Here is a 26693-nt window from a genome sequence, read left to right as displayed (position 1 = left end):
AAAATCACTCCCTGATGGATGTAGTTACTGAAATTCACAATGATTGGGATTAAAAAAGATTATGTAAGTATTTGTTGAGTTTGGGGTTCAATCTACTTTGAGACCAACTTGCTAGTGGAAGGAAAACTAATAAAGTACCCTCCAAACTCACTAGTCTTCAGAAATTTACCTTACTTCTTTGTTCTCATCTCACAAAGTATTGCCAGATGTCCTAGAACAATGCTCCCCAAACAGTGCTCAGTGACTGGAGAAGCACTTTCAGTTTACTTATGGTGCTCCTGGCAGAAAACCATAAAATACTAATGGATTTCATTCTATTCTAAATCATTTTACTTGCAGATTTCATAACTCTACACCTTGTATATGCACTACAAAAATCACAACAGCAAACACAAGGTCTCTTAAAATTAAAATAAATCAAATAAAGCAAAATGATCTATATCCACATTTTCCCACAAATATTAGTTGCCAATTGTTCAATTCTTTCGTCCACCAGCATTTCCTGGCAAACCCACGTAGGAAGTCTGAGAAGACGTCTTAAAGGAACTTTTGGCACAAGCTCAAAAAAAGTGTTAGGAGTAAAAATGGAGATATACGGAGTAAAATGGAGATATGGGAGTAAAAATGGAGATACATGTGCTCGTCAATGTACTCTTTCCTGTGATTTAGGAAGGAAAACTACTATTATTTTATCTGTACACAGAGTACTAGCCCTAGTCCACTGGAGCTCCTGCAAAGCATAATCAAGGAGCATAATTTAAGGACAAATGTCCTGGACTCCAGGTCTATTGTCATAGCCTGTATACAACGTCCTTTCTTAGGTCATTGCTGTTATTACTTACTCAATATATGATGTGTTCCATATCTATTCTATGAGCTGTCTTGTGGTTTTACATAAAGGTTAAGTATGTCTAATACAACTAACAATACACCCACACGGTAAAAAATAGGCACTACTTTACGCAGTTCAAATATGGTAGCTCCGGCTTTCACAACAGCCCCTGTTCTAGATAGAACATTTCTGTGTTACATCTTGGAGAGATTCCATGGCTTGCCCAAGGCCACAGGGCTACAGTGGAGCAGGAATTTAAACACAAACCTCTCTGGTGCCCAAGTTCCACCCTGCCACAGTCAATGGGAACATAATGAGACTGCTGGGAAAATAAGTTCATGATGGCAATTTTTTCATTAAATCTCCGAGAGAGAATTTTCTTAAGCCTAAGCCCTTGTTAAAAGGTTCAAGCAGCATTTATGATACCCGTACTAGAACTGACTGAAGTTGAAGCACTTCCTATGAGAAACAGAGACAATCGGACGTAGAGCATACCTGCAATTCCCCAATGGCCAGAACGACAAGGTCTCTAACGCCATCTTCATCCAAGTCCGGCAGCACCACCCCTGGGGCAGCCAGGGTACCATTGGATAAGTAGTTTGGGTTTAAAGTCCAAATGGCTTTCCCTAGGGGTGACAAATAAGCTGATCACAATGATAGCTTCAGCCTCTGGAAAGGGCAGATGCAGAGCTTCCAGGTAAGAGAGAAACTCAATGGGCAAATGACAGCCAGCAACTCCTTACCTTTTCTTTTAGTTTTAATCTTACTGGGGATGAAGGGCACAGGAGTGTGATCTGAAATCCTTAAGCGTCTGACTAAGAAACCCATGTGATAACTTCACACCTAGGTTTTTTAGATAAAATGGAGGTGCTGAAGTCTCTCCAAGAAAGAGGAGCCCACTTGTCTGGGGCAGAGGAACTGATCTGTTAGAGATTATTACGATTTCTGAGGAACCATCCAGGGGCAGCCAACCAGACCAACTCTCTCTGTCCCACCATGTGCTCACATGAGCAGGGGAGTCACAGGAGGTTTTCAAAAGGACTTTAATTCTGCAGTTAACTTAAAGTTTTTTTCACTCAGAATTACCCCACTACCAAACTTCAACCTCTGAAACTGGAAGGTTGCTACGTGTCCAGCTTTGGTCAAGTCTAAAGCATTCACAAGCAGGACACTTACGGTTTTACATGGGGCTTTCATTATATTTGATTCTCTCTCGTTCCTCATGTCATGGGTGTCTAAATATAGAAAGTAGTCAAAAGCCCAATTCAACAAGCATCAACAAACCTTACTTTCTTCCCTGATCTTTTTTTTTTTTTGAATTTTTAAAACTTTAATTCCCTGACCATTTTTTTAAGTGGTAAATGGGTAAGTTTACACAAGGACCCCATCTATATCAAATATGAAGGGACAAAGCCCAGCTGTCTTGTACAAAGTAGGACTACTTAGAAACCAAAAGCCTCAGGGTAGTTTCTGTTTGGGTAACTCAGTTTAGCTCCATCCTATCACCAAACAGGTTTAACCATGACCTATTACTCAACCTAGTCAAACCCTTTCTCTGTTTACCTTAAATTCACCTTCCAAAGGAGCCCAAACAGACTTTCCACTGTGTGAAAGTGGAAAGGTCCCTTCCATATAAGACCGTTCTGATCCCCAAACAGAGACTTCCGTGGAATGACCTTTACCTGATGTCGCATTGAATGCACTGAACATTCTGTGTGTCCCTGTCACAAGGCAGATGGTTTCAGCCACGCTTCCTGGCATCAGATTCAAACATGTAATATCCCGGGCCTCCTCGGGGAGAGGACTGGACCAGAGTGTGCTGCCATTCATTCCCGAGAGGCACACGAGAATAGCGGCTGCCTTTGAGACACCTAAAAGCACACAAGAGACACAGGAATGGAAAGAAGGCAGAGAAGGTAAACAGCCCAGGTGAGCAGGAGGCCAGAACCACAAGTAAATGGTGCTAAGGCAGCTCACACCTGTGCATTCCACGGCCTCCTGTACTTCTGGTACTAAGTCTGACAACAGAGTACCTAGTATAGAAGCTCAACACATTCCTCATGTCAGGACATGCTGTGGACCTCATCCAGGCACCCTGTGTGCATCCTGCACCCCTCCCAGCATGCCTGCTTCCATGTCTGTCACTTCAGCCCCCACCAAATTGTCATATCCTGAAGGATAAAGACCATCCCATTCATTTCTGGAGTTTCAGAGCCTCACACAGCACCTACACATACAGCAACCAATCAATCTGCTGAATAAAAGGAGCAAAAATCCAGAATATAGGAAAGTCATTGTTAAGAACAACAGCAGCAACAAAAACAAACAAACAAACAAAAAAAAAATCAAGGAAAGGCATGCTCAGAAAAGTGAGACTGATCTAAAATATGTACAGAGCAAAGGAATATGTGAATTCTAATTGTTGCTAGCAAGTGCTCCCTGAAAGCAGAAAAAGTAAATATTTGAAAAATAAACCTGAAGATTACAACTCAGCAATGATCAGTAGATCTTCCTGGTCGAGAGTCCCATGGAATCAGCTGATAAAGCCCCTGCAGTTTCCCAAGAATAATTGGGAAAACTTAGGGGCCAAGCACATGAACTCCAGAGACAGTCTCTCAGCTACACCGTTTGGATACCAGCTCTCTTATTTACCCGGTGTGGAATCTGAACCAGTTCCTTAACCTCCCCTTGTCTCGGTTTCCCTATCTGCAAATAGGGGGTAAGAATATTAGTCTACCCTGTTGGGTTATGTGGAGGGATACATTCACTCACAACATATGTTATGCACTTACACTTGGCTCTATTGTTTTTATAATCTGCAACCAAATCAGGCTGGCCCGTATTATGTCCAAACCCATAGCCTTACCATACGAGTCCTGATAAATAGCAAACTGTGTAAAATACCAAATGATTAAAACAGATCTCCAAATCTAAAAGTGGTTGGGGAAAATTTTTACTTCAAAGGCTAATGAGTCATAGGCAGAAAAAAAAATGTAAATTAACGTCAATTAAAGCCAAAAGTCAACCTTCTAGGCTGAAGGTCCTCTCTGTAAACACACCTATTCCTAAGTTGCTTCTACGTATTACATAAAACTCAGAAAGGTTCTTCTAATAATCCCAGAGAGGCAGGCAGCCTAGAATTCTCTAAAACATACCTAGATGTTATCCCAGCTCCCAGATCATTAAAGGGTAGCTACCAGGGCTGCACACCAGACTTACTGTCTCAGTTCACAGACTGTGGGTTGCTGTCACTTTAATGGGTGTCACAGGACAAACCAGGAGCCCCTGTGTACCCACGCTGAAAATACAACCTTTTTCTTTTTTTTAGCTGATGTGTATCAGCACACTCAATTAAGTTGTGTAAGGTTTAATAAAGAGATTATTTACAAAGATGTGGTCAGGGTACAGGGAAACCATGAGAGATAGCACAGTCCCTCAGAACGTAATCATTCATAGGCCGAAAAAGACAGGAGAGAAAGTGATTCCTGGAATCCAGAAAAAGAAAGTCCTATAAGAGGACCACCATTAGAGAGGATGTGACCTAGGATCAAGGAAGTAGCTGGCCTGAGGTCATCCTGAAGGGGAGGAAGCCAAGAGAATAAATGCCCTCTCTCCCCACTCATTTCCTCTCCTCCAGTTTCTTGCCTAGACTCCCCATTGGCCAAACCCAACAGGAAACCGGCAGGCAAGGGAGCCTGTTGACATAACGTGTACTGGTCAGCCTTCCAAAGCAGACAGCAGGACGGAGAGCAGAGAGAAAGGAGGAGACAGAATCAGTAAAAAGAAAGCACACGGCCATGATAATGTGGGTAAAGATATTTTAGAAGATGAACAAGAAGCTTTTCTACTGTGGTTGGTAAGGTAGGGTTGTGTCAGCATTTACTATAATCTAAGAAGCAATGGAAAATTGGCTGGGAGAAAACTCAAGAACCTTAAGGACTAATGCTGTTCATCGCCATTTCAAGTGTGTGCATAAGTCACTTCTCTGGATCCTCCCTTCTTCATGGGACTGGGGGACTACTAAAATTCCTTCCAGCTGCAGATCTCCATGATTTCTTCAAATAAGCTTTACTGATACGCAGGAGCTTACTGACAATGTCTGTCATGTATGATAGACCCATGATGACTTTCTGTTCACTCCTGACCCTTTTCTACAGTGCCCTTCAGGACACAACCCTGGAGCTTTCTCTTAGCTCACAGCCCCTGCAATCACTGAGCTTCTCCTGTAGTAGCCTCTAAAACACATGCATGTCTCTTACCAATTGCACTCCCGTTCCATGAAGTTACAAAGGAGAGAAGGACATCACGTAGGCCGTCTCCATTCACATCAGCCAATTCCAATGGAGACAGGTCCCCACCTGATAAGCACATAAAAAACAAAAAAAGTCCTGAGTTAAGTCACCACAAAACAGTTCTCTACTCCAGGTTAGAAAGGGAACAGACACATGGCACTGCCAGCACCTTCATAAAAACCAGGCAGACTCCTGGTTCCTAAATAAGATAGAGTACACACAATTCTGCCTATTCCTCTAAGTATACCTAAACTCCCTGCACATTACAGAGAACACAAATGTAAGAAGACTCTAAGGTGGGGAGAAGGTAGGTTGGCTAGGGGCTGAGAAGCCCAAGGAACGACAGGTGATGACCCTCCACCCCGGGTTTTCTTCTGGCCTCCCATGTCCCAGACAAGGTGCTGCAGAAGCCGGCAACCCAGAAATGCCAACAGGTACAGACAAAAAAGGCCCAAGAAAAGCTGACTCCTCTAGCTGAAGGTCCAAGAAAGAACAGCATAGCAAGAAAGAAAAAGTTTTAGATCATAAATGTTCTACTCCAACCAAATGCCACACAGAGAGAACTGCAGCCCTATCCCCACAACAAAGCCTAAACGGGAGCCTAGATTTCCACCTTTGCCCAGCTACAGGAAGGCACCCCTTCATCTCCCAACCAAGGTCATGTCAGAGAAGGCCAGGTGGGGAGCCAGGACTTTCCTCCCCACCAAGGGTCTTCCACACACCAGGGAAGCCTACAGCTCTACCCGACCCGGCATTAATGAGGCAGACGCCCACCCCTGCCAGAGCGGTGTCAGCAGAGGCCTGGCAGGAAGCCTGGGCTTCCAGCCTGGGCAGCGACAAGGCAGACAGTGCTGTCCTGCCCCTCGACAGTGTACAGTCAGAGGATGTCTGCCAGATATGGAGAGAACCCAATGCATGGCTGGTGGAAGTGCAAACTGGTAAAAACACCATGGAAAACAATTTAACATAAACTACTAGGCTGGCACATGCACACACCGTATGACCTAGCAATATCAGTCATAAGTTAATGGCCGAGAGAAATTCTTACATATTGTATCAGGAAAAATGCACAGGAATTTTCCTAGTGGCAATAATGATTTTTTAAAAAACAGAAGCCACCAAAACGCTTATCAACAGTAAAATAGACCAATAAACCATGGGCTCTCCACACCATAGGAAATGAGACAGTGGAAAAAATGAATAAGCTCTAGTTACACAGCATCAATACTGATGTCTATAAAATGCTTTTATGAACATGCTAAAAACAAGTCACAGAAGACTGCTTAATTACATTTATACAAAATTCAAAATAGGCAAAATTATTTTACCATGTGGTGAAATTTTAACGGAAAGTATAATGACTCGGGGCGCCTGGGTGGCTCAGTGGGTTAAAGCCTCTGCCTTCGGCTCGGGTCACAATCTTAGGGTCCTGGGATCCAGCCCTGCATCGGGCTCTCCGCGCAGCAGGGAGCCCATTTCCCTTCCTCTCTCTCTCTGCCTGCCTCTCTGTCAGCTTGTGATCTCTGTCAGATAAATAAAATCTTAAAAAAAAGAAAAAAAGTATAATGACTCAAAACTCAGGATGGTAGAACTCTTTGGCAGGAAGAGGTAGCTTTGGTAAGGAGAGACACATGGGGGTTTCAATGGTCTTTATAATATCCTATTTCTTTCTTTCTTTCTTTTTTTTTTTAAAGATTTATTTATTTTAGAGACTGACAGGGGGAGAGAGAGCAGGAGTGGTAGGGGCAGGGGTAGAAGGCGAGGGAGGGAGAGAATTCTCAAGCAGACTCTCTGCTAAGCATGGAGCCCAACACAGGGCTTGATCCCAGGACCTTGAGATTATGACTGAGCTGAAATCAAGAGCCTGATGCTTAACTGACTGAGCCACCCAGGCACCTCAATGTCCGATTTCCTAAAGTCGGTGGGTATACCAACAACCTGTTCCTAGTCTTTACACCATATACAAATATTATAAGAGCTCACTTAGAACCATCAAAAAAGGGGGACATGTGGGTAGTTCAGTCAGCTAAGTATCTGCCTTTGGCTCAGGTCATGATCCCAGGGTCCTGGGATTGAGTCCCACATTGAGCCCCTTGTTAGGCTCCCTGCCCAGTGGGAGCCTGCTTCTCCCTCTCTTCCCCACTCATGCTCTCTCTTCCTATCTCTGCTCCCTCTCACAAATAAACAAATAAAATCTTCAAAAAAAAAGAACCATCAAAAAACGAAGTGAGAGATCTCTTATGTGGTGGGAACACACCGTAAGTCACATCTACTCAGTTTTGCCTTGAGAGAGACAATAATAGTGAGATCACAGAACAACTGATCCGAAGCTGAATCAGCTGGGATCAGTGACTCGCCAAAGGTAAATATATCTAGATCAAGATGATGTAGGGATCTGGGAGTATTGAAGGGGAGGAAAAACTTCTCCTCTACCCTCTTAGGGTTTCTAGCTGGGACTGAGTAACAGGAGAGATAATGAGATAACTGATTAATAAGAGAGATTAAGAAAAGGAAAGGACTCAAATTTATTTAATAAGATTCCCCATGTCCATGGGAGCCCTCACAGGAACATAAAGGCCTGCAGCAGAGGTGGGGAGGCCTCAGGGCTTCTGTACTCATCGAATATAGAGCCCTGAACAGCCCTGGAAGGGGAACGAACATGGATCCAGAGACTACAGGAAGATAAGAGTTATTTTAACAAGGTCTGTTTGTATACACTCCCTTCGGCCTCAACTCCCCGTCTCTGTTGATGAGTTTCTTTCCTCCTGGTACTGGGAGGGCATCTTGTACATGGGCGTTTCATCTCCTGCCTTCCAGGACAAATTAGAGGTCAAGGTCAGAGTGCCCTTCTTGCATCTGTTGTTATTCATGTGCCTTCGGTTCAAAATAAACAATATGCCAAAGCAACATATTTTGGGGTAGTGTGTTCTGAACCCCTTCACCCCCATGAAGTTGACAAAACACAAGACTGCTCAGCACTCACAGTTGAGATGTAAACCCCTTGCTGACCCAGAGCAAGCCGTTTCAAAGAAACCTGCTCCAGAATGAGACACAATAGCTAGAGTCACTCAGGTGGTTCCTCCCCAACCATTAGGAGCAAGAAAGAAAACTTACTGCAAGAAAGCAAGTTGATTTCACTTGAAATTATTTTAAAATTCAAACCAGGTCAGGCTCCTATAATCACCAAATGCCTGAGGGTCCTACAAAAGCCCCGGCCTCTGGTCTGGCCAGGCCCTGAGACTTACTCTTCTTGGTCAACAGCCTGACCTACAGCTTTGTTTTCTCCTCATACTGTGTTGGCTGCACTGCAGGGACCCAGGAAACCAAAACTCTGTCCTCTCTGCATCTAATTAAGGCCAACGCCAACAGAAACACAACAGGGCAGTGATCTTCTTAAGCAGTATCAATCTATCTTTTTGTTTTATTTCCAATCTTAACTTCCTAACCACCTCCACACATGGGGAAAGAGATGCTATAGGATACACATTTATTTGTAGTAGGACCTGGAGGGAATTTTCAATGTAACCAGAAGTTTTACAGAATTACAGGTAATCATGAAATTTTACAGAATTGGGGCGAGAAATCCTACGACTCACCTCCCTGGGGGCCCAGGTGGCGGCTCCAAGTGCTGTGCAGATCTCTGGGAGGACACGGGATCAGGAAAGCACATACGAGCACCAGGATCATGGAGATGACCAAAGTTAGCAGAAAGACAGAGGTGCGCACATAAGACACGATGGAAGAGGTTGCCTTCTGCTCCAGGCCCCCAAGGGGCTCTGAGGGGTATCCCTCTGTGGCGACCTCTGAAAGATGTGGCTTTGCAGCCCCCACAGCTTCAGCATCTGAGTCAGGCTCTGGCACTTCTCCCAGAGGGCTCTTCCCATTTTTGACCCCTCCATTCTTCTGCTGCAAGTTGAGAACAAGATCATCCTCGCTCTCGTCACTATCCGCCTGTGTGAGGGGGTCATACTCCCCTAGGTCTGGGCTCTTCTTCCCTGAAACACAGAAAGACAGAGCGTCAGGGCAAACTAGGAAGGAGAAACCCTTACCAAATGCATGGTAACTGTGAACACTTAAAAGAAAACACAGAAAACAAAGCCAGTTACGTTTACAGTTTAGAACTTGATGGCTATATGTAAGGAGAAGAATGGGAGGGAAATGAAATCAGTGTTCCAGAATTACTGCTTTCATGAGCTTAAGAAAATTGGAAAGGAAACAGAGAAAGTGGTAAATTTCAAATACCTTTTTTATTATTATTTTAAAAGACTTTATTTATTTATTTGAGAAAGACAGCACAACAAGGGGAGAGGCAGAGAAGAGAGAGACGCAGTCTTCCCAAGAAGCAGGGAGCCAGATGCCAGGCTTGATCCCAGGACCCTGAGATCGTGACCTGAGCTGAAGGCAGATATAACTGACTGAGCCACCCAGGCACCCCTCAAATACCTTTTTAGTTTGGGGAAAAAAACCAAAAACCAGAAACACTCTCTTAATTTCTCTGAATCAGAAGACATGGCTCTTGTATCAACCCCCATATGCCTAATTTGCATATTCCCATTGATTTTCTTAAATCTGTGGTGTTTCCATCTTTCCTGGAACTTGCCTAAACTTTAGAACAGTTCTCTGTACACTGCTTCTCACAGTCAGATATTTGCGGCTTCCCACTTGTCTCCATGGAAAACAACTTGGGAAGTTGAACACTAAATGTCACCTGGAGACGTCTTAATAAAAACTCACTTCTGAGCTTCCTATGATTAATTCCAATGCCCTGTCAGCACATGTTTCAGTAAACAGTGTTTACACTTAAAAATGCTATTCTGAGCAAGTGTTCTAGGAGGGGAGGGACCAAACAGGAATGCAGAGGTACAGGACCTGACCCAAAGCTGGCTTACACAACAAGCACCCTGTTTTTACTTAGACACTACATTTATTTGGGGTAGGGGAAAGGGGAAAATTACAGGAGAGCTTAAGCACACCTCCTCCCAGGTCACTCCTTGGCCCCGGCCGCCAAGCACTGAACAGTTTTATGCCTGTTGTTCATGCTATAACCAAGCAAAAACCAAGAAAAAATTTCTCATTTTGGAAATTACATGGTAAGCTATACTAATATAAACTATATGGTTAAATCTTTTATTAAGAAGAGATATAAAAAAGAAGATGCAGCCCAGCTAATTAAAAAGGAAGCAAGAAGAATTCTTGATGTAAATCTCTGCCTCTGGTCACTGTTATCTTGCTGATATCACTTCATGTTTTATGTCTTGTTTACTCAAGACATAAAATGAAGCAATAAAACACTATATGGAAACTAATATGGGAAGTACAATCTTTAGTGTAAAGCTTGGTGCCTGGTACATAGAAAGTCAATAAATATTTGATTAAAAATAAACATTACACAGAAATATTTTATAACATTAAATATTTTACAAAGAAAACCCACAGAAGATACTGAGCAAACTGGCATTCTACTAACTAGAAACTTCTATGTATTTTCACTTTCAAAGCTTTTCATTTTATCCAACAAATACTGAATTTGATTTTTAAAGGCACAAATTATAAAAATTATTAAGAACTGAATTCAAAATAGTATACTCTTCCAGTAATTAGGATACACCATTCCCTAACTGTCCCATTTAACTTTAGTTACAATAATTTTCAAACACAACCATAGGCTACTGCAACAATATTAATTCTAAAACTTTTTAAAGTTTTTTTTTAAAAGAATATACCTGATGGGCTTAAAAATGTGTTATATACATCCAGTGGAATATGACCAAGCCTTAAAAAGTAAAGAAATTTAACACATGCCACAAGACATTATGCTAAGTGAAATAAGCCAATAACAAAAGGACAAATACTGCATAACTCCTATATGAGGTATCTATCCAAATCTAGTCAAATTCACAGAAAAAGGACAATGTGGTCTCTGGGGCCTGGGAGTGAGGGTAAATGGGGAGTTGCTAATATTTGATGGGCACAGGTATCGCTCACTATCCCAAAGTAGAGAGTTCCTATCGAACTCCTTGTAAGCTAAAATAGCATAAAGCAAAGAAGCAAATACCATTAATTTACAAGGAAAAACTTTTGAGCTTTCCCAGACCCAAGCAATAACCTCTCCTAGGCTTTTCTGAAAACTCAGGATACATCTTGCTAAAAGAGGCACAAAATAAGTGCAGATCAAGCAGAGATGCTCACAGACACAATTCAAGGCTCTGGAGGCTTGAGGCTGAGATGCTGAGTGTGGCCCCTGGGGGAAGGAGCTGGGTAGGGCTTCCTCACTGCTGAGGGTGGGGCTGAGCACCGCTGCTACAATGACTTGCTGCAGAACAAATGCTGAATACTGTTTTCACTTTGTTGTTGTTGCTGTTTTTTATTTTATTTTATTTTATTTGCTGTTTTTGCCTTTTGCCTTTTTTCATAAAAAAGGGAATCCTCTTTGGATTTCTTTAGGTTAGCAAAAACAGGTAGGTCTTTCATAAAAGCAAAATGACATGACGCAAAGTATCAAAAAATGGGTCTCAGCTTTGCAAGATGAGAAAGTTCTGGAGATTGGCTGCACAACACTGTGAATATACTTAACAATACTAAAATTATTTAAAAATAATTAAGATCATAAATTTTATGTGTTTTACCACAATTTAAAAATGTTTAAATTAAAAAAAAAAAAAAGAGTATCTGACAAAGAGGAAAACATAGATGGCAGCCCCAAATCTCAGCGTAGGAGGAGACTTTAAAGATCACATAATCAAACACCAAGCAGTCACTTAGCATGAGGGAATTCACGGCTCTCCAATCCAGAAAGCAGTTCCACACACTGATTCAAAAATTTATTTCTGGGCATTTGCCAATCATCAGTCCTGGTTCTAATATCTGGGACCCCTCTTCCACATGCAAATCCTTCAAAACTTGAAAATACCAATCATGAGAAACACAAGCTATGGTATTTAAGAATTTAAATACCATACAAGCTGACAAAAACAGACAAATCTTGACTCTATCCCTTATTAGCCATGTGACCTTGATTAAATTTCTTAGCTTTACTAAGCCTTATTCTTCCCATTTCTAAAATGGGAATTATTTTTCCTACCTCATATGACTGTTTTTAAGAATTAAATAAGACAACATATGCAAGGCCTTTAGTGTCTGGCTTACTGTGGCATTTGATAAATGTCAGCTTCTAGGCGCACCTGGGTGGCCCATCAGCTGAGCGACTGACTCTTGACTTTAGCTCAGGTCATGATCTCAGGGTCCTAACATCCAGACCCGTGTCCAGCTGAGCATGGAGCAGTGCTTGGGATTTGATCTCTCCCTTTCCTTCTGCCCCTCCCATCCTCCTGCTCGCGCTTTCTCTCTCAAATTAAACAAACAAACAAACAAACTTCGGCTTCTATTATTATTGTCGGCATTATTCCTCCCTACAGCCTACCCCATCTTCTCTTCCCCAGGTTAAATGTCTCCACTTCTTTCAACTCATTACTTGAGGAAACACTGTTTCACATTCCACAATATCCTGTTCGCTCTTTTCTAGACACAATGTGATATGTCAGTGCTTCTTAAAGTATGGTTCTCAGAACTGGATACGATCCCCAGGGTGCAGCCTGACCAGAGCAGCTTGCGCTCCCTAGTCCAGAGGGTACACTACAATTCAATTACTGTAACCTAAGACCTTGCCAGCTTTCTTGGCAGTCACATCACACAACTGATTCAACTGAAAATCCCAAGTATCTTCTACACACGCTCAAGCTGGCTTATATAATACAACTGGATCTTTAGCATCAAGTGAAAAATTCACCATTGATATTTAAATTTAATCTTGCTAGTCAGCTGTCACCTTGCAACAAACATACCAGCCTAAAATAATCAAAGTAAAATCATTACTAAAATACTGGCCAACAAAATAGTTTAAAGGAAATGCATTTTTATGATATCACACACCATCATAGGTAGAGAACTTGGCTGCATGTGCTATAGAAACTAGTGAAATCTTTACTAAATCTAATTTTTAGTAAAATCTTTACTAAAAATAATTTGCAGGGCACCTGGGTGTCTCAGTCAGCCAAGTGCCTAATTCTTGATTTCATCTCAGGTCATGATCTCAGGGGTCTTGTGATTCAGCCCCACATTGGGCTCCGTGCTCAGGAGGCAGTCTTCTTGAAATTCTCTCCCTTTCCCTCTGCCATTTCAACTCTAAAATAAATGAATCTTTAAAAAATAAAAGATTATACTCTTCCAGTAGATAATGGCAAAGGAATACATTTCTGTCAGTTTCCTTCCTAAAAACTGGGGAGGGGAGGTAATAAAAATACGAAAAAAAAAAAAAAAGAGCCACCCCCCCCAAACTACAATTTATGAAAAATTCCCAAATGCAACAAAATTTGTACCCAATCAAAGAAGCACAGTAAGAGTGGGCACATGGTCTCAGGTCTCCAACAAGGAGCACAGTTCACAGAGTTAATGATGACAACGATGACGACAGCGATGATGGTAATAGGAAAGTACTCAGTACCTACTATTCTGGGCACCAGGCTAAGCACTTACATGTTAATTCATTTAATCCTCATGACAACCATGTAACTCCACTGTATCAAAAAGAAAATGAAAACATAGAGAGGTGAGTTGCATAAGATCACAAAACTAGGAAGAAAAAGAGCCAGGATTCAAACCCAGGCAATTTGATTAGAGTCCATGGTCCTAACCAATAAATTATACTGCCTCTCTTGTACCACGGTTATACAGCCAAAGTACTTATCTCTTTCTCAGAAGGACGAAGTCTGGCGTCCCAAAGACATTAATGACTCCCCCTCAACACCACAGAGACAAAGGGGAGATAAGATGAAATGAGAAATGCTTTACAAAAAACAGGCTGTCGGTTTGACGGGTAAGGAAACAGCTGTGATCAGTCAGTCGTGAAGAGAGGGATTTTTCTCTTATTTATTTACTTATTTTTTAACAGGCTGGGTCCCATTAGATTCAATTCTAGCTTCTCATTGCCCCTGCTCACTGGCCAGGCCCCAGCCTCTGCCTGCCTGTCAGCCAAAAGCTAGCCATAAAACAACTGACCATTAAATATGATTTATAATCAGAAAGAAGCCATCCATGAGTACACGTTCTATAAGCTACTACAAAGTTATGCAGATAGCCAAGAAAGAAGTTACAAAAGAACATAGCAAACAAAATCTGCCAAGGAACCAACGCTGGGTGAATGATGCCACAACATGGAAGGAATAAGGAACAGACGCTTCACTATGGAATCCAAGAAAGGAAAGGAAACAGTCTTCTCTGAAATAGGGGCTCACAGAAAGAAACAGAATATTTCTAAGAAGAAATGACAACTCAATAGGGAAGATGAGAAGTAAACAAGCAGGGCTCAGAAAAACAATGGAAGAAAATAATAAAACAATTTTAGAAAAGATACCCTTAGAGGGATGAGCAAAGAGAGCAGACGTGCCTGCAAAGAGTCGGAAACAGAAAGGGCAGGCTGGTGAAAAACCGAGAAAAATAAAATGGAAACAATAGCTGGCAGTTCCAAGCCCCTCTTCTCTGTGCACTCTTCCAAACCCTTTTACTGTCTTATCTCCAGAATTCTGCATAACAACTCTTGGAGATAGACATACTATTATCTCCATTTTCGGGATGAGGTTTCAAGTTCAAGTAACTGGCCCAGAGTTAAACAGCAAATAAGCGGCAGGGCAAGGATTCAAATCCAGACATTATGGCTTTGAAGGAAGTGCCCGGACTATCTGTGTGTCTCCCATTGAAAAGATTAAGGCTTAAAAAAAAAAAAAAAAAAAAAAAAGACTAGAAAAGCAAGGACAGAGAGAGCAAAGGTGATGCAATATATGGGGAACTAAAGAGAACAGAAAAGGAAATGGCACCAAAAACAGTAACTTTAGAAGACATACCAAAAAAGCTCCCGTAACAGAGCAAGACCTGAGATACACGGAGTCCCAAGAAAAACTGCTACAGAATAATCAATATTGAAACATAGCACAGGAGAAATGCTGAACTTCAAGACCAAAAAAGAATCCTATGAATCATAGGAGCAGCCGGGTGGGGGAAGAATCAAGTCGTTAAGGATGGAAACAACAATCAGGCTAACCTCTCTGTGGTAACATGTATTATTAAAAGATAGTATATTTTTGACATTACAGAGACAAACCTCAGCTTAATTACTGCAGACTGTGAGCTTTGATCAGACAACTCCCAGGTAAACAGTTTTGCTATCTATTCACCGAAAGAGAAGGGATTCTGTGCCCAAAGTTACGATTGTGCTAAGGAGCTGGACATCGAATCCAGGCTCCAGAGCACAGAGCACTTAGCACTCTTTTCTCTGCTTATTTCAGCCACCACTCAAATTTTTAACCAATGCAAGGTTTTCAAAGAATAAAGGAGAGGATGCTGATTTCATAATACATGAATATAAATGAGTTTTCCACAACTCACTTTTCCTCCTAGGAAGACTAAATGCCAGTCAAATGGCATTCCCACCCTGGTACAAAAGAAAACAGGGAGAAGATGCAACTGTATCATCCCCGGACACCTTCAGGAAAACATACTATAATATACACTATTCTGTGATAGATACTATAATTTACATAGACTATACCATGCATTCTACAGCTACTAAAGATACATAATCCACCTTAGGGATTAGATTATCCAGGGGCATATAATGATTCCAAATTACACATACTAAAACAAATCATTACAGTAACATTGTGCTCTGATAGTTCCTTCAGTGTTTGACCTTCAAACTTTAAAATGGACTAAAAATATATATATACTTAAGATAAGTTGTTTGCCAGGCTGTTTTATGAATGTCATATGTCCTTCTGTTACTAATTAACCTCACTGTATGTATAGGAGCCAAATATCGTTCCCTCTTGAGCTTAACAGACTGAAACAGACTCCAAGAAACAGCTCTTTCTTCACAAGGCTGATGACATCTGTCCTTAGCTTATGATTGCATCAGGCCTTCCTTCAGGTGTCACATTTGTAAATGGGCATGGTGCTAATGAAGATGATAATAAGAGTAATAAGAGCTAAAGCTGAATAATTAACATGTGTCAAAGGTAAACCTCTTCAGTACATCCATTTCTTCTACTGAACCAAATAACCCCATAAGGTAGATATGTAGCAGCGTGTGTGGCTTATAGTGAATGTTCCATAATAATGGTACTGTTACACGTGAAGAAACTAACACTTAACGAGGTTAAGTAACTAATCTGGTGAAGACCAGACTGGAGCCCAAGGCTGTCTTGTGTTCTTAGTCACCATTCTCGTCACATAGAAATAGTGAGGATGTCATGGTGGTGATCATTTTGCAATATATACAAATATCATTATATGGTACACCTAAAATTAATAGGCTATATCAATTAGACTTCAATTTAAAAAGAGAGAGAGAGGATGTTCACTAAAGTAACATAACATGGTAGCCTACACAGGACAGGGTATCCCAAAAAGAGCTCTAGGAAAGCAACTTCTACCTAATACAAAAGCTAAAAATTGTTATTTAGGCCAGTGGGGAGAAAGGGCAAAAGGGAGGAAAGCAAAAGGATAAAAAACAAACAAAAACAACAACAACAACAACAACAAAACCATAACCTGCATCACAGAGAATACATCGCCATTGTTTCTGGGCCCTAAAAAGTATCAGACATACCTGTCCAAACACAGGCCCAAGGACCAGACTGTACTTTCCCTATCCTGCCAGCTGACCAAGTTTCTGCAACTGGATACTCCAGGGAGTAATAATGACAGGGTAGGATGTGAGAATGCAAAAGAGCTCAAGAGTTTTGAAAGTGATTTCGTGATTTTCTCCTTAGAGAAGTACAATTATCTAAGCGATTTCGTGATTTTCTCCTTAGAGAAGTACAATTATCTATGCTGGGGTGGTATGGGGAAGAAAAGCAATCTAAAAGAGAAAAGAAACAAAGCTAAGTATGTCTGCACCTCATTACCCCCAGGGGGGAAATCATCCTACACAAAGGACAAAGGATAATCCTGCAGGTACAGGGATACATTCCCCACTTCATTTCATTGTTACATACACATTTCAAGACAGATTATTATCAATGTTTCTTCCAATGTTCTCAGGAGCCTATGCGGGGGTGGGGGAGTGGTGGGGGCGGAAACACATCTCTGAAGGCATTAAGTCTGGGAACAGAAATGCAAATTCATACCCAACCCAGTGTCATCCCCGGCACAGTGCAGCAGACTGGAAACTCCTTGAGAATAAGGTCCCTGTGGTCCCCTTGCAGCACGTTGATGGATATCCACCAGACACCCAACTAGCCCTTTCTAATGATGCTAGTGAAAGCAGCTGTTTTTCCTACCAACACCTGCTTTTCCCACTATCACCTTAAATTATCAGCAAATAAATGTTTATAGCTTAAGGTTTAAAACTTGTTTAGGTAGAACCATAAAATTCTTAGAAGCCCTAACGTTTAAGATTTCTTTGGGCAGAGTAAATATACTTTTATTAAAATAGCAAGTTTGTAGCAGCACCGTCTCATTCTGGAGGTTTAAGAGAAAATTAAAAAAAAAAAAAAAAAAAAAAAAAAAAGCTTGGAGCTGCTGCCCAAAGTACTGAATTAGCTCAAGTTGTCATCACCACAAGAGCTTCCCTAAAGAATATTCCACAATTTACGTGCAATTTGCAAGTGCCGAATCATTTCCCTCCTAAATGCTTAGCCTGGACAGCCAAAGGCTGAACAAGCGGAATCAAAAGCCCAAGATTCTAAAGACCCCGACGCTGTAGTCCAGGTTTTTCCCATACTGTCCGCGCGGCCTTGGACAAGCCAATGAGCCAAGTTAAGTCTCGTTTTCCTCTTCTGTAAACTAGAAGGGGTACGCACCTGTCCCACCTACCTCACGGCTGCGTCAGTGTCGTTAAGTGGAGGGGCTGCTCCAGAGGGTGGCCCGCTTCCTGCCGCCCCTATCCCCCCTGTCCCCCCTCGTCCCCAGGGCCAGCTCAAGATAGCAGGAGCCCGGATCCGGCCGTACGTGGTCCGCGGCTCCTCAGCAAAGGATGCTCCCCTCACCAGCCCTCCCCTTGGGATGGCGGCGACGCGCGCTCTGACAGTCACCCCCGCAGCGGCGCCCGCCCGCTCCCGGCCACCAGCCCCGCGTGCCCCCCGGCGGTCCTTCCCTGGATTCTCCCAGGCTCGCCCCGCGCCCGCGACCCCCGACCGGCCGTGCGCCCCTCTCGCCCCCTGGTGGCGACAGACTCCAGCCCGCCCGGGGCTGCACCCGCTCGCCTCGGGGCTCCTGCAGCTACGCCGCCAGGCCTCGGCCCGCTTCGCCCCCAGAGCCTCGCCTCCGAGTCTCCCCAGGCCCCGCGGAGGCGGCGGTGGTCGCAAGGCTGCGACTCCTTACCGGGGAGCTTGAGCGCCCTGGACAGCACAGTCGCCATGGCGGAGGCCCCGGTGCGCGTGCGCGCGCCCGCGTCCTGCCGGGAAGAGTAGTTCACAGCGGGCGGCGCGCGGGGCCGGGACCTGCGAAGGTGGGAGCGGCGCGGCGGGGAGGGGCGGGGGAGAGGCGGGAGCTGCGGCCCGCGCGCCCGCGTGCACACCGCTGCTGGCTCTGCCCCCGGCCGCTCCGAGCCGGACCCCTCACCTGGCAAGTCCCTTCCCCGCTCGAGTCTCACTTTCTTGCTCAGCGAAACGGGGAAATGGAAACTGCCCCCGAGGCTTGCAGTGGTAACGAAGGGAGATAGATAGCAGGTGTACGGGAAGCGCCGGCTGTGAAATGAGCATGGGCTTTGCAGGCGGACGGACGGGATTTGAACCCTGCCTGCATCCCTCACTCGCTGGGCCATCTTGGGCAAGTCCCTTGGTGTGACTAAGCTTCAGCCTCGTTTTTAAAATGGAGACACTACTTCATTCACGGGCTTACTGTGACAATTAAATAAACTGTTTTCGACACCCTGCACGCAGCAGGTACCTAGTAAGTGTGTTTCTCTGTGTTTCTTAGTAAAGGGAGAGGTTTCCTAGGGCTCTAACCCTCGTCTTGGGTTTCCAGTTCTTTCCAGCTATCTCCTGACACTCTACCCTGCAGCTTCTAGCTCTAGGAACAGGAACTGACCTGCTTCTTACCCACAGGCACCAAGAGATCAGCATTTTAGTGCAGGAATGCTAAAGATGTTATCTATATTAGAGTTGGGACGGGTCTTAGAGGCCATGTAGTCCACCCGTCCTGTCACGGAAGAGAAAACCCAGGTTCAGAAGGATGATGTGACTTCTTTCTGTCATACAAATGCTCTAAGATACCTCTTTCTTGGACCCCGTCTCATTCCCCTGAGAAATCGTCAGCAAGACTACCCTGAGGCTGTAATCCAAGAGACTCCTAACAGCCATCCCATCACCCTCTTCCCCATGAAAACAATGTCCCTGGACTCTGACAGGGCACAGAGCCTGGAGACAGGCCACTGAGCTCAAATCTGACTCCACCATTTCCTAGCTGTCAGATCTAAGGCGACTTGCTTAATCTCTCTCTGCCTCAATTTTCATCTACAGAATGGGTTGAAATAGTTCCTATTCCACAGCCTTGTCCTGGGAATTAAATGGACACATGGAAAGCACTTAGAAGGTGCCTGGCACTTAGTATGGGTTTTATAAGTGTTAGCTCTTCTTTTTATTAGTAATTTATTCATTTTGACAATTTAATAATTTAATAACAAATAATACATTTCATAATAATGGATTTGTAATTTATTCATTTATCCCTTTAACGTTCTATAATACCCAGAATTTTTACTGTTTGCCACCTCTCTGGAGGTATGATTAACAACCATATTTTACATTTATGTAGGTCATCTCCAAGGAGCAGCACTACAAGTCACAGTAAGTCAGTAGTGGCTTGCCTGATATCAGATTAACTAATTGGAACACATTCTTGAAATAATGAAGACTGAGGAAAACAACTTTAAAGTGAGCAGGATGTAGGATAGGTCCGTTTTAGCTGCAAAAGAACAGGAATTTATGTTTCTGGGAGAGAGCAGTGGGGCTGGAATAGCTGTGTTGCACAGAAGAGGAAGTAAAGAGGAAATCAGTTCACTCTTCATAGTGAAAGGGTATATTTTCCTTAATGTGATGGAAATAAAATTGTACAGTTTAAAGTTCAGTTAAGGGCACCTGGATGGCTCAGTGGGTTAAAGCCTCTGCCTTGGATTCAGGTCATGATCTCAGGGTCCTGGGATGGAGCCCTGCATCAGGTTCTCTGCTCAGCAGGGAGCCTGCTTCCTCCTCTCTCTCTGCCTGCCGCTCCGCCTACTTGTGATCTCTGTCTATCAAATAGATAAATAAAATCTTAAAAAAAAAAAAGTTTGGTTAAAATTTTCCTTCACATGGTATAGTCACCAAAAGCACCGATAGGCATACACAATTATGTGTGAATGTACACATATTGCATACAAGCCCCTCAGCTTTCCATGCTCCTAATCTTTGTGGCATTTCCACTCACCCTGTAATCACTCAGCTTTGCCCTAATGATTTTCAGGGGGAAGCGGATGCTGAGGACTCCCTCCATCCCAGCTCCCTGAGGGGTCTTCCTCTTTGTTTCCTTTGGCCTTTCTGGAAATCTCCTCCACCCTCCACATCTTTTTGCATCTTAACACAGGACCTCGGACTTAAACTGTGCTTCTCTACCTGAATGTGCTTTTCTTCCAAGTAAGGAAAAAAACACTCAAAGTGGCCACCAAGTAAATTAAGATCCTTGCCTTTTACATCGAGAAAACCTTTGAGTTCCTTTCTCAGTACCTGAGAGCATGTGAGAGTGCCTTCACTGTCCCAACACCCACTGAGGTCTCTGTGGTAAATGCAGACACTCTGGGCTTCCTGACTTCCCAACTTGGCTTACCTCCCCGAGAGGTAAACCAAGAGAAACAAAAAAACTGGGGAGGGATGCCCGCAGGCGGCCTAAGCTGTCTAACTGTTGTACCTGCTATGAGAAGCAAAAATTCCATTTCTTAAAATCAGAACAGAAGCCAGAAGATCCCCTTCTCTTCTTCCTCCATTGGTGGGAATATTCTTTACCAAGCTTCCAAGGTTCGAATGCTTGGTAGAGGGACCCCATATTGGCTGGCTCTTATCATCTTTGTGATATCCCGAACATTGCTCAAAATCTCTGCACATCCTACATGGATTTGTGATCCAATCTGGTCATTTAATCCTTAACATTCTATGACCACTGTTTCCACTTCTGCTGTTTCCGACTCTCCGAACTAGCTTTCCCCACTTCCTCTTGGAACCAGTACCGCTGTGTCCACCAGCACCTCCCACCCCTTCCTCCTGGTACCACTGAGATTTCCAGGCCTCCTGGCTATTTCTACTTCCTTTTAAGACTGCTCCTTCTTCCTCTGTCTCCCCATCCAGTCCATGCCACTTTGTATTTTAGTGCTGTTAAAATGGCAAAGGTGTTCAGGGCAGGGAAGATTGCCTCTCTTCTATTTTTATGTTACTATTAATTAGAAAAAATACAAATGCTATGCTGCCTCTTCTTCAAGGTCAGAGACAGTGTTTTCATTAAACAGAGCTTTCCATTTTTACTTAGTAAGTCAACTAGGGCAGGGTTTCTGCTCTTAACGAACAACCTCACAGTTTCAGTGGTTTTAGAGACTAAGTGTTCATTTGGGCTCACCTCACAGTCAAAGTGAGAAGGGGACTAGGCAGTGATAGGGGTTCTGGTCCTCCCAGATTTTCAGGGTTTCTTTCGGGCTTCTTTCTTCATCCTTAGGCCTTGGATTCCTCCATTAGATTATTTGCATCCCCAACCAGGCAGGAAGTTTTCTGTGCCATGGCTTATGTGACTTCTGCCCACATTTATTTGGCCAGAACTCAGAAACAGAACATGTATGCCAGGAAGGTATGAGCCCAGGAAGAAAAGGGAACAGTTTAGTGAGTATCTATTCAGCTGTGATGTAGGAGACACCCTACATCTTTATGGGGTACAGACTTGAGTTCTTGGTAGTGGGGAGAGGGTTTGGCACTGCTCTACTTAGAATCGCCCCTCTCCTCTAGAGACTAAAGCTTTGTTCCTGAACTGAGCTCCTTGTCCTGAGTTAAGACTTTCCACTGCGTGTAAGGTAAGGCTCTCCCAAGAGGCCCCTCGGTCTCTCTAGGCGCCATTCTTACAATGGTCAGCAGGGCATGGACAAGTTCAAACCAACTGGCAGGCCCATCTCCGGCTCAGAGTACTACCCTCTGCCACACTGGTACCAAAGACATAGAATCAGGAAGCAATAATAAGATTTTAAAAACAAAAAGAAAAGCAAATAGCACTGAGACCCGGGAGACTGAAAAGAGCAAAAGAGGTGCTCAGCAAAGATGATTATGGGGCTAAATGTCCATGTCAAGGGTCTTATGAAATCAGCCTTGCTTTCGGATCAGGACATTCTAAAAGGGCACGCACACATGGTGCATTCACTTGTCATCACAGACAACTGGACTCTGGGACCAGGAGTTGCATGGCTTATGGTGAAGACAAACAGGTTTATGTTCTCAGAGCGTCCCTTAATCAAACATAAGGCCCATCCGGTGTGGATTCATACAGACACCCAGTCTATAGAACTTTCTAGAGTCTCGACTATAAAATGCCTTCTGGGCCCTGAGATTAAAACAAAGGTTCTCCTTAAGTCTTTAGCTGGAACATATGTTTAAGAATAACACTATAATTAAGGACAGATCTGCCCAGGGCAGCTTGGTTCCCATTCCTCTTGGCCTTTATCCTAGCTTGTTCCAATGTCTACCAAAGCACTTGTGGTTGTAATGGGTGTGCCAATAGCTACCATGTACTGAGTACTGATCTCCTACAGGAGAGGACGTTGTTGTGGACCCTTGCCAACCTTGACCCAAAACCAAAACTTGGCCCTTCACTAGCTTTCAAAAAAAAAAAAAAAATCCAGTGAACCAAGTATGTTTTGATTTATGTAGTTTTCCTGAAGATTTAAGGGGGCTAGGGATGGAGTTACAGGGGACACATAGCATTTCACCAAAAATATCTGTTCAGCACAGGTGTTCTCCCGGACCCTTGCTACTAGCTTCATCACTGTGTCTTTCTCCACTGGGGCCCTCTTGTGTCTGCCACACTTTTAAGCTCTTTCTTCTTCTCCCTTTTCTGCCTTCTGCTGCCATTAGCCTTGATAGGAGGCTGGAATCTAATGTCCATCCTGAAGCAGGCATGGAAGTCATCTACCTCACACAGTGGGCATTCTGACACAATGTGTGCCATATTGTCCCTTAGGTCTTATCACCCCAATCTTACCACGACGATGTATAAGCTGGATGGATAAAGCCACTGGCCCAAAGTCGCACCCACCCTAGACGCAGGAAGGAGGATTCAAATGCAGGTGTTTGTTTGTTTGTTTAAGAATTTATTTATTTATTTGACAGAGAGAAAGAAAGGTCACAAGTAGGCAGAGAGGCAGGCAGAGAGAGAGGGCGAAGCAGGCTCCCCACTGAGCAGAGAGCCTGATGCGGGCCTCCATCCCAGGACCCTGAGATCATGACCTGAGCTGAAGATAGAGGCTTTATCCCACTGAGCCACCCAGACGCAAATGCAGGTTTGTCTGGTTTTTAATCACAGGCAGGGACACCAAATACATGGCACGTGGACTACAGTTTGTCCTTTCTTCATCCCTGGCAAACATCCGTCACCACCATATTCTTTCCCAGTGAGCCTGCACACAGCTTCCGCATCTTTAACTCAGCTTTCCGGGGAGCCAGGACCTGTCAATTCTATTTGGCCTCAAAACTAAAAACTGTTTGTAACCCCTGCCTCATTCAGAGCATAGTAACCACACCAAAAGCCCCTTTAAAGATGGTCCCTGATTCATGTATTCAGTGTTAAGTGTAACTGATGTTTGGCCAATAATTGCTCTGAGTGGTCGGGACTCCTAGCTGCTGAGCCAGACACGCTCTGGTTGGTCAGGACCTAGGCAGTATTGATATGTTAACGTTTAGACTCTACCCCTGGTTGAGTCTTTTTAGGTCTACACTTCTAGCTCACTGGATAAGTTCTAAGTGATGCTCTTAAAGTCAGTACATGAAGGTACCCCAGGTTGTCTAACTGGCCTCTTTTTTCTGCCTTTCTTAGACTATTTGTCATAGACAGCTGTGTTTTGTAATGATTTGAATATGTTTCTACCATATTAAAGCTCCCATGCTAAATGTTGAGTTCCTAAAGAACAGAAATGAGATTCTTGTGTCTTTTTAAGCCCTACACAATGCAGAGCACACTGCCCTCAGATGGCTTATTGGATAAATGTGAATTCACAAATGACTCACGTGAGAGTAGAATGAAATCAACTCAGAAAAAAGTTCTTAAAAAATGAGAGAAGAACCCCAATATTTGTAACAGCAATGTCCATAATAGCCAAACTATGGAAAGAGCCCAGATGTCCATCAACAGATGAATGGTTAAAGAAGATGTGGTATAGGTATATACAATGGAATATTACACAGCCATCCAAAGAGTGAAATGTGTTTGTGGGAGCAGTGGAGTCAGGCAGGGAAGACAGTAGATAAATAAATAAAATATATGCTGTAGCAGATGGTGATATATGTTAGGAGAAAAACAGAATAGGGAGGAGAAAATGAAGTATGGAAGCTATAGGCAGTGAGGGGGTCAGGGGGCCCAATTTTAAATGGGAGGGTTAAAGAGGGTAATAGTTGAACAAAAGTTTAGGGAGGCAGGATGAGGAGCAAGTGAAAAATCTCAGAGGCAGAAGCCTGGCCTGCTTGAGGACTAGCAAAAATGTGGCTGGAAAGGTGGTTCAAGGGTAAGTTTCATAAGAGATGAGATCAGATATAGCCAGAGCAGAAACAGGGTATGCAGAGTTTGTAGGAGGCCCAAGCAAAGACTTTTTGACATTTAGTCTGTGTTAAATAGGAAGCCTTTGAAAGTTTGGGGCACAGAAGTATTGATTTGACTTAAATTTCAAAAGGATTCTTTTGCATCACTTTGTTGTTCGAAAACAGGCTGTAGGGGTGGTAGGGGTGGTGAATGCTTTTGGCTACTGCAATAATCCCAGTAAAAATTGATGGTGGGGGTACCTGGGGGCTTGGTCGGTTAAGCGTCCAGCTCTTGGTTTGGGCTTAGGTCACGATCTGATGGGTCATGGGATCCAGCCTCACTAAGGGCTCTGTGCTCAGTAGGGAGTCTGCTTGAAGATTCTGCCCCCCTAACCCATATACCTCCATCAAATAAATAAGTAAATCTTTAAAAAAAAAAAAGCTTTTTTTCCTCACTAAGACTCAATAGCAAGAAATATGAGTGCTCGAGTAAGATCAAAATCTAGAGGAAAGGGAGATGGAAAAAAATCTTCTAAGCTGGATGAACCTGGAGTTGCTAAGCAACCAGGTAAAAAAAAAAAACACCTCAAAAAAAGGAACCACCTACTGAGGATCCAGATATTGAGCCTGGACAAGAGAGAGAAGAAGGAGCATGTGGGGTTCACGAACCTGAATTGGAAGCTGAAAGCCAGGAAAAGGAAGAGGGTCTGGAAAAGACTGGGGGTGAGCGTGGAGATGGCCCTGATGTGAAAGGGAAGACTACACCTGATCTAGCATTTGCTGAAGTTCAAGAAGCAGGTGATGGACAGTCATAAGTGAAAAAGAAGAGAAGCTGAAACCACACATACAGTTTGTTATATTGATAATATGGCTTAAATTCTCTCAATAAAGATTTAAAGTTTACTCTGGAAAAAAAAATTGATGGTGGTTTAGACCAAAATGGTGGCAGAAGAATTAAGGAGAAGTGGTAAGACTCTTAATAGATCTTGAAGGTAGAGCCTACAGGATTTACTGATGAATTAAATGTGAGCTGTGAAAGAAAGAGAAATTAAGGAGACTTTGAGGCTTTTGGCCTGAACAACTGGAAAAACCATGAAGGGGAGACAGAGATGACCAGGATGAAAGGGGAGATGAAGGTTTCGTTTGGGGTGTGCCAATTTGGACGTCCAGCTGGACATACAAATGAAAATGGTGATTAGGCAGTGGAGTTGAGGGAGAAGTCCTAGGTGGAGGTGCAAATTTGGGAGTTGTTAAGCATAGAGCCTGTATTCAAAGAGGTCGGCTCAAACAGTGAGTAGAGGAGAGGGGAGAAGGGGAAGGAGGGGAGAATGAGCCCAGAGGCATTTCTACACTGGAGGTTCTTGGAGAAGGGGAAGAACCAGCAGAGGAAACCACCAGGAGTAACCAGTGAGATCAGAAAATAATGAGGAGAATTTGGTATCCCAGAAGCCAAGAGAAAAATGTATTTGGGGGTAGGCGTGTAATCGAAAGCTTGTAATGCTGCAGAGAGACCAAGTGAGAATAGACCGGGAGTGATCTGCCCACTTTCAGAGCATTCACTGTGGTCTACTCTCTGCAGTTGTCCTGCCGGATAAGTCTCTCTAACCCAAGGAAAGAATTTGTAAGCCCTTTTGACCACAGATCTAAGCCATGTCATTCGGTCTAGCTTTCTTTTAATAGTGAAGCTGCTATTTTTATCTTCATCTTCCTATCCCTTTGATCTATCCTTAGTTCAGTCAAAGCTGTGCAGGGAAGATGGGTATTAATTTATTGTCCCCCAAA

At 43.4% G+C, this 26693-nt stretch overlaps 1 protein-coding gene and 1 pseudogene across 1 annotated transcript in view; one reads left to right on the top strand and one right to left on the bottom strand.

Annotated features, from left to right (window-relative positions):
• Positions 1–18606, bottom strand: part of FAM234B (family with sequence similarity 234 member B) — a 31494-nt gene extending 12888 nt beyond the window's left edge. The window contains exons 1-5 of the mRNA XM_059402640.1: positions 18499–18606; positions 8721–9119; positions 5092–5190; positions 2515–2703; positions 1328–1458 (exon numbers count right to left, since the gene is read on the bottom strand). Coding sequence (XP_059258623.1) covers positions 1328–1458; positions 2515–2703; positions 5092–5190; positions 8721–9119; positions 18499–18535 — 855 coding nt within the window. The 5' untranslated portion in view covers positions 18536–18606. The remainder of the gene's footprint in view (positions 1–1327; positions 1459–2514; positions 2704–5091; positions 5191–8720; positions 9120–18498) is intronic.
• Positions 18607–25388: 6782 nt separating this feature from the next.
• Positions 25389–25727, top strand: LOC132020615 (P antigen family member 4-like; annotated as a pseudogene).
• Positions 25728–26693: the final 966 nt, after the last annotated feature.

This window comes from Mustela nigripes, chromosome 6, assembly GCF_022355385.1.
Source record: "Mustela nigripes isolate SB6536 chromosome 6, MUSNIG.SB6536, whole genome shotgun sequence".
Taxonomy (NCBI): domain Eukaryota; kingdom Metazoa; phylum Chordata; class Mammalia; order Carnivora; family Mustelidae; genus Mustela; species Mustela nigripes.
The sequence above is the reverse complement of the archived record's forward strand: the minus strand, read 5'-3'. Positions and strand labels throughout refer to the sequence as shown.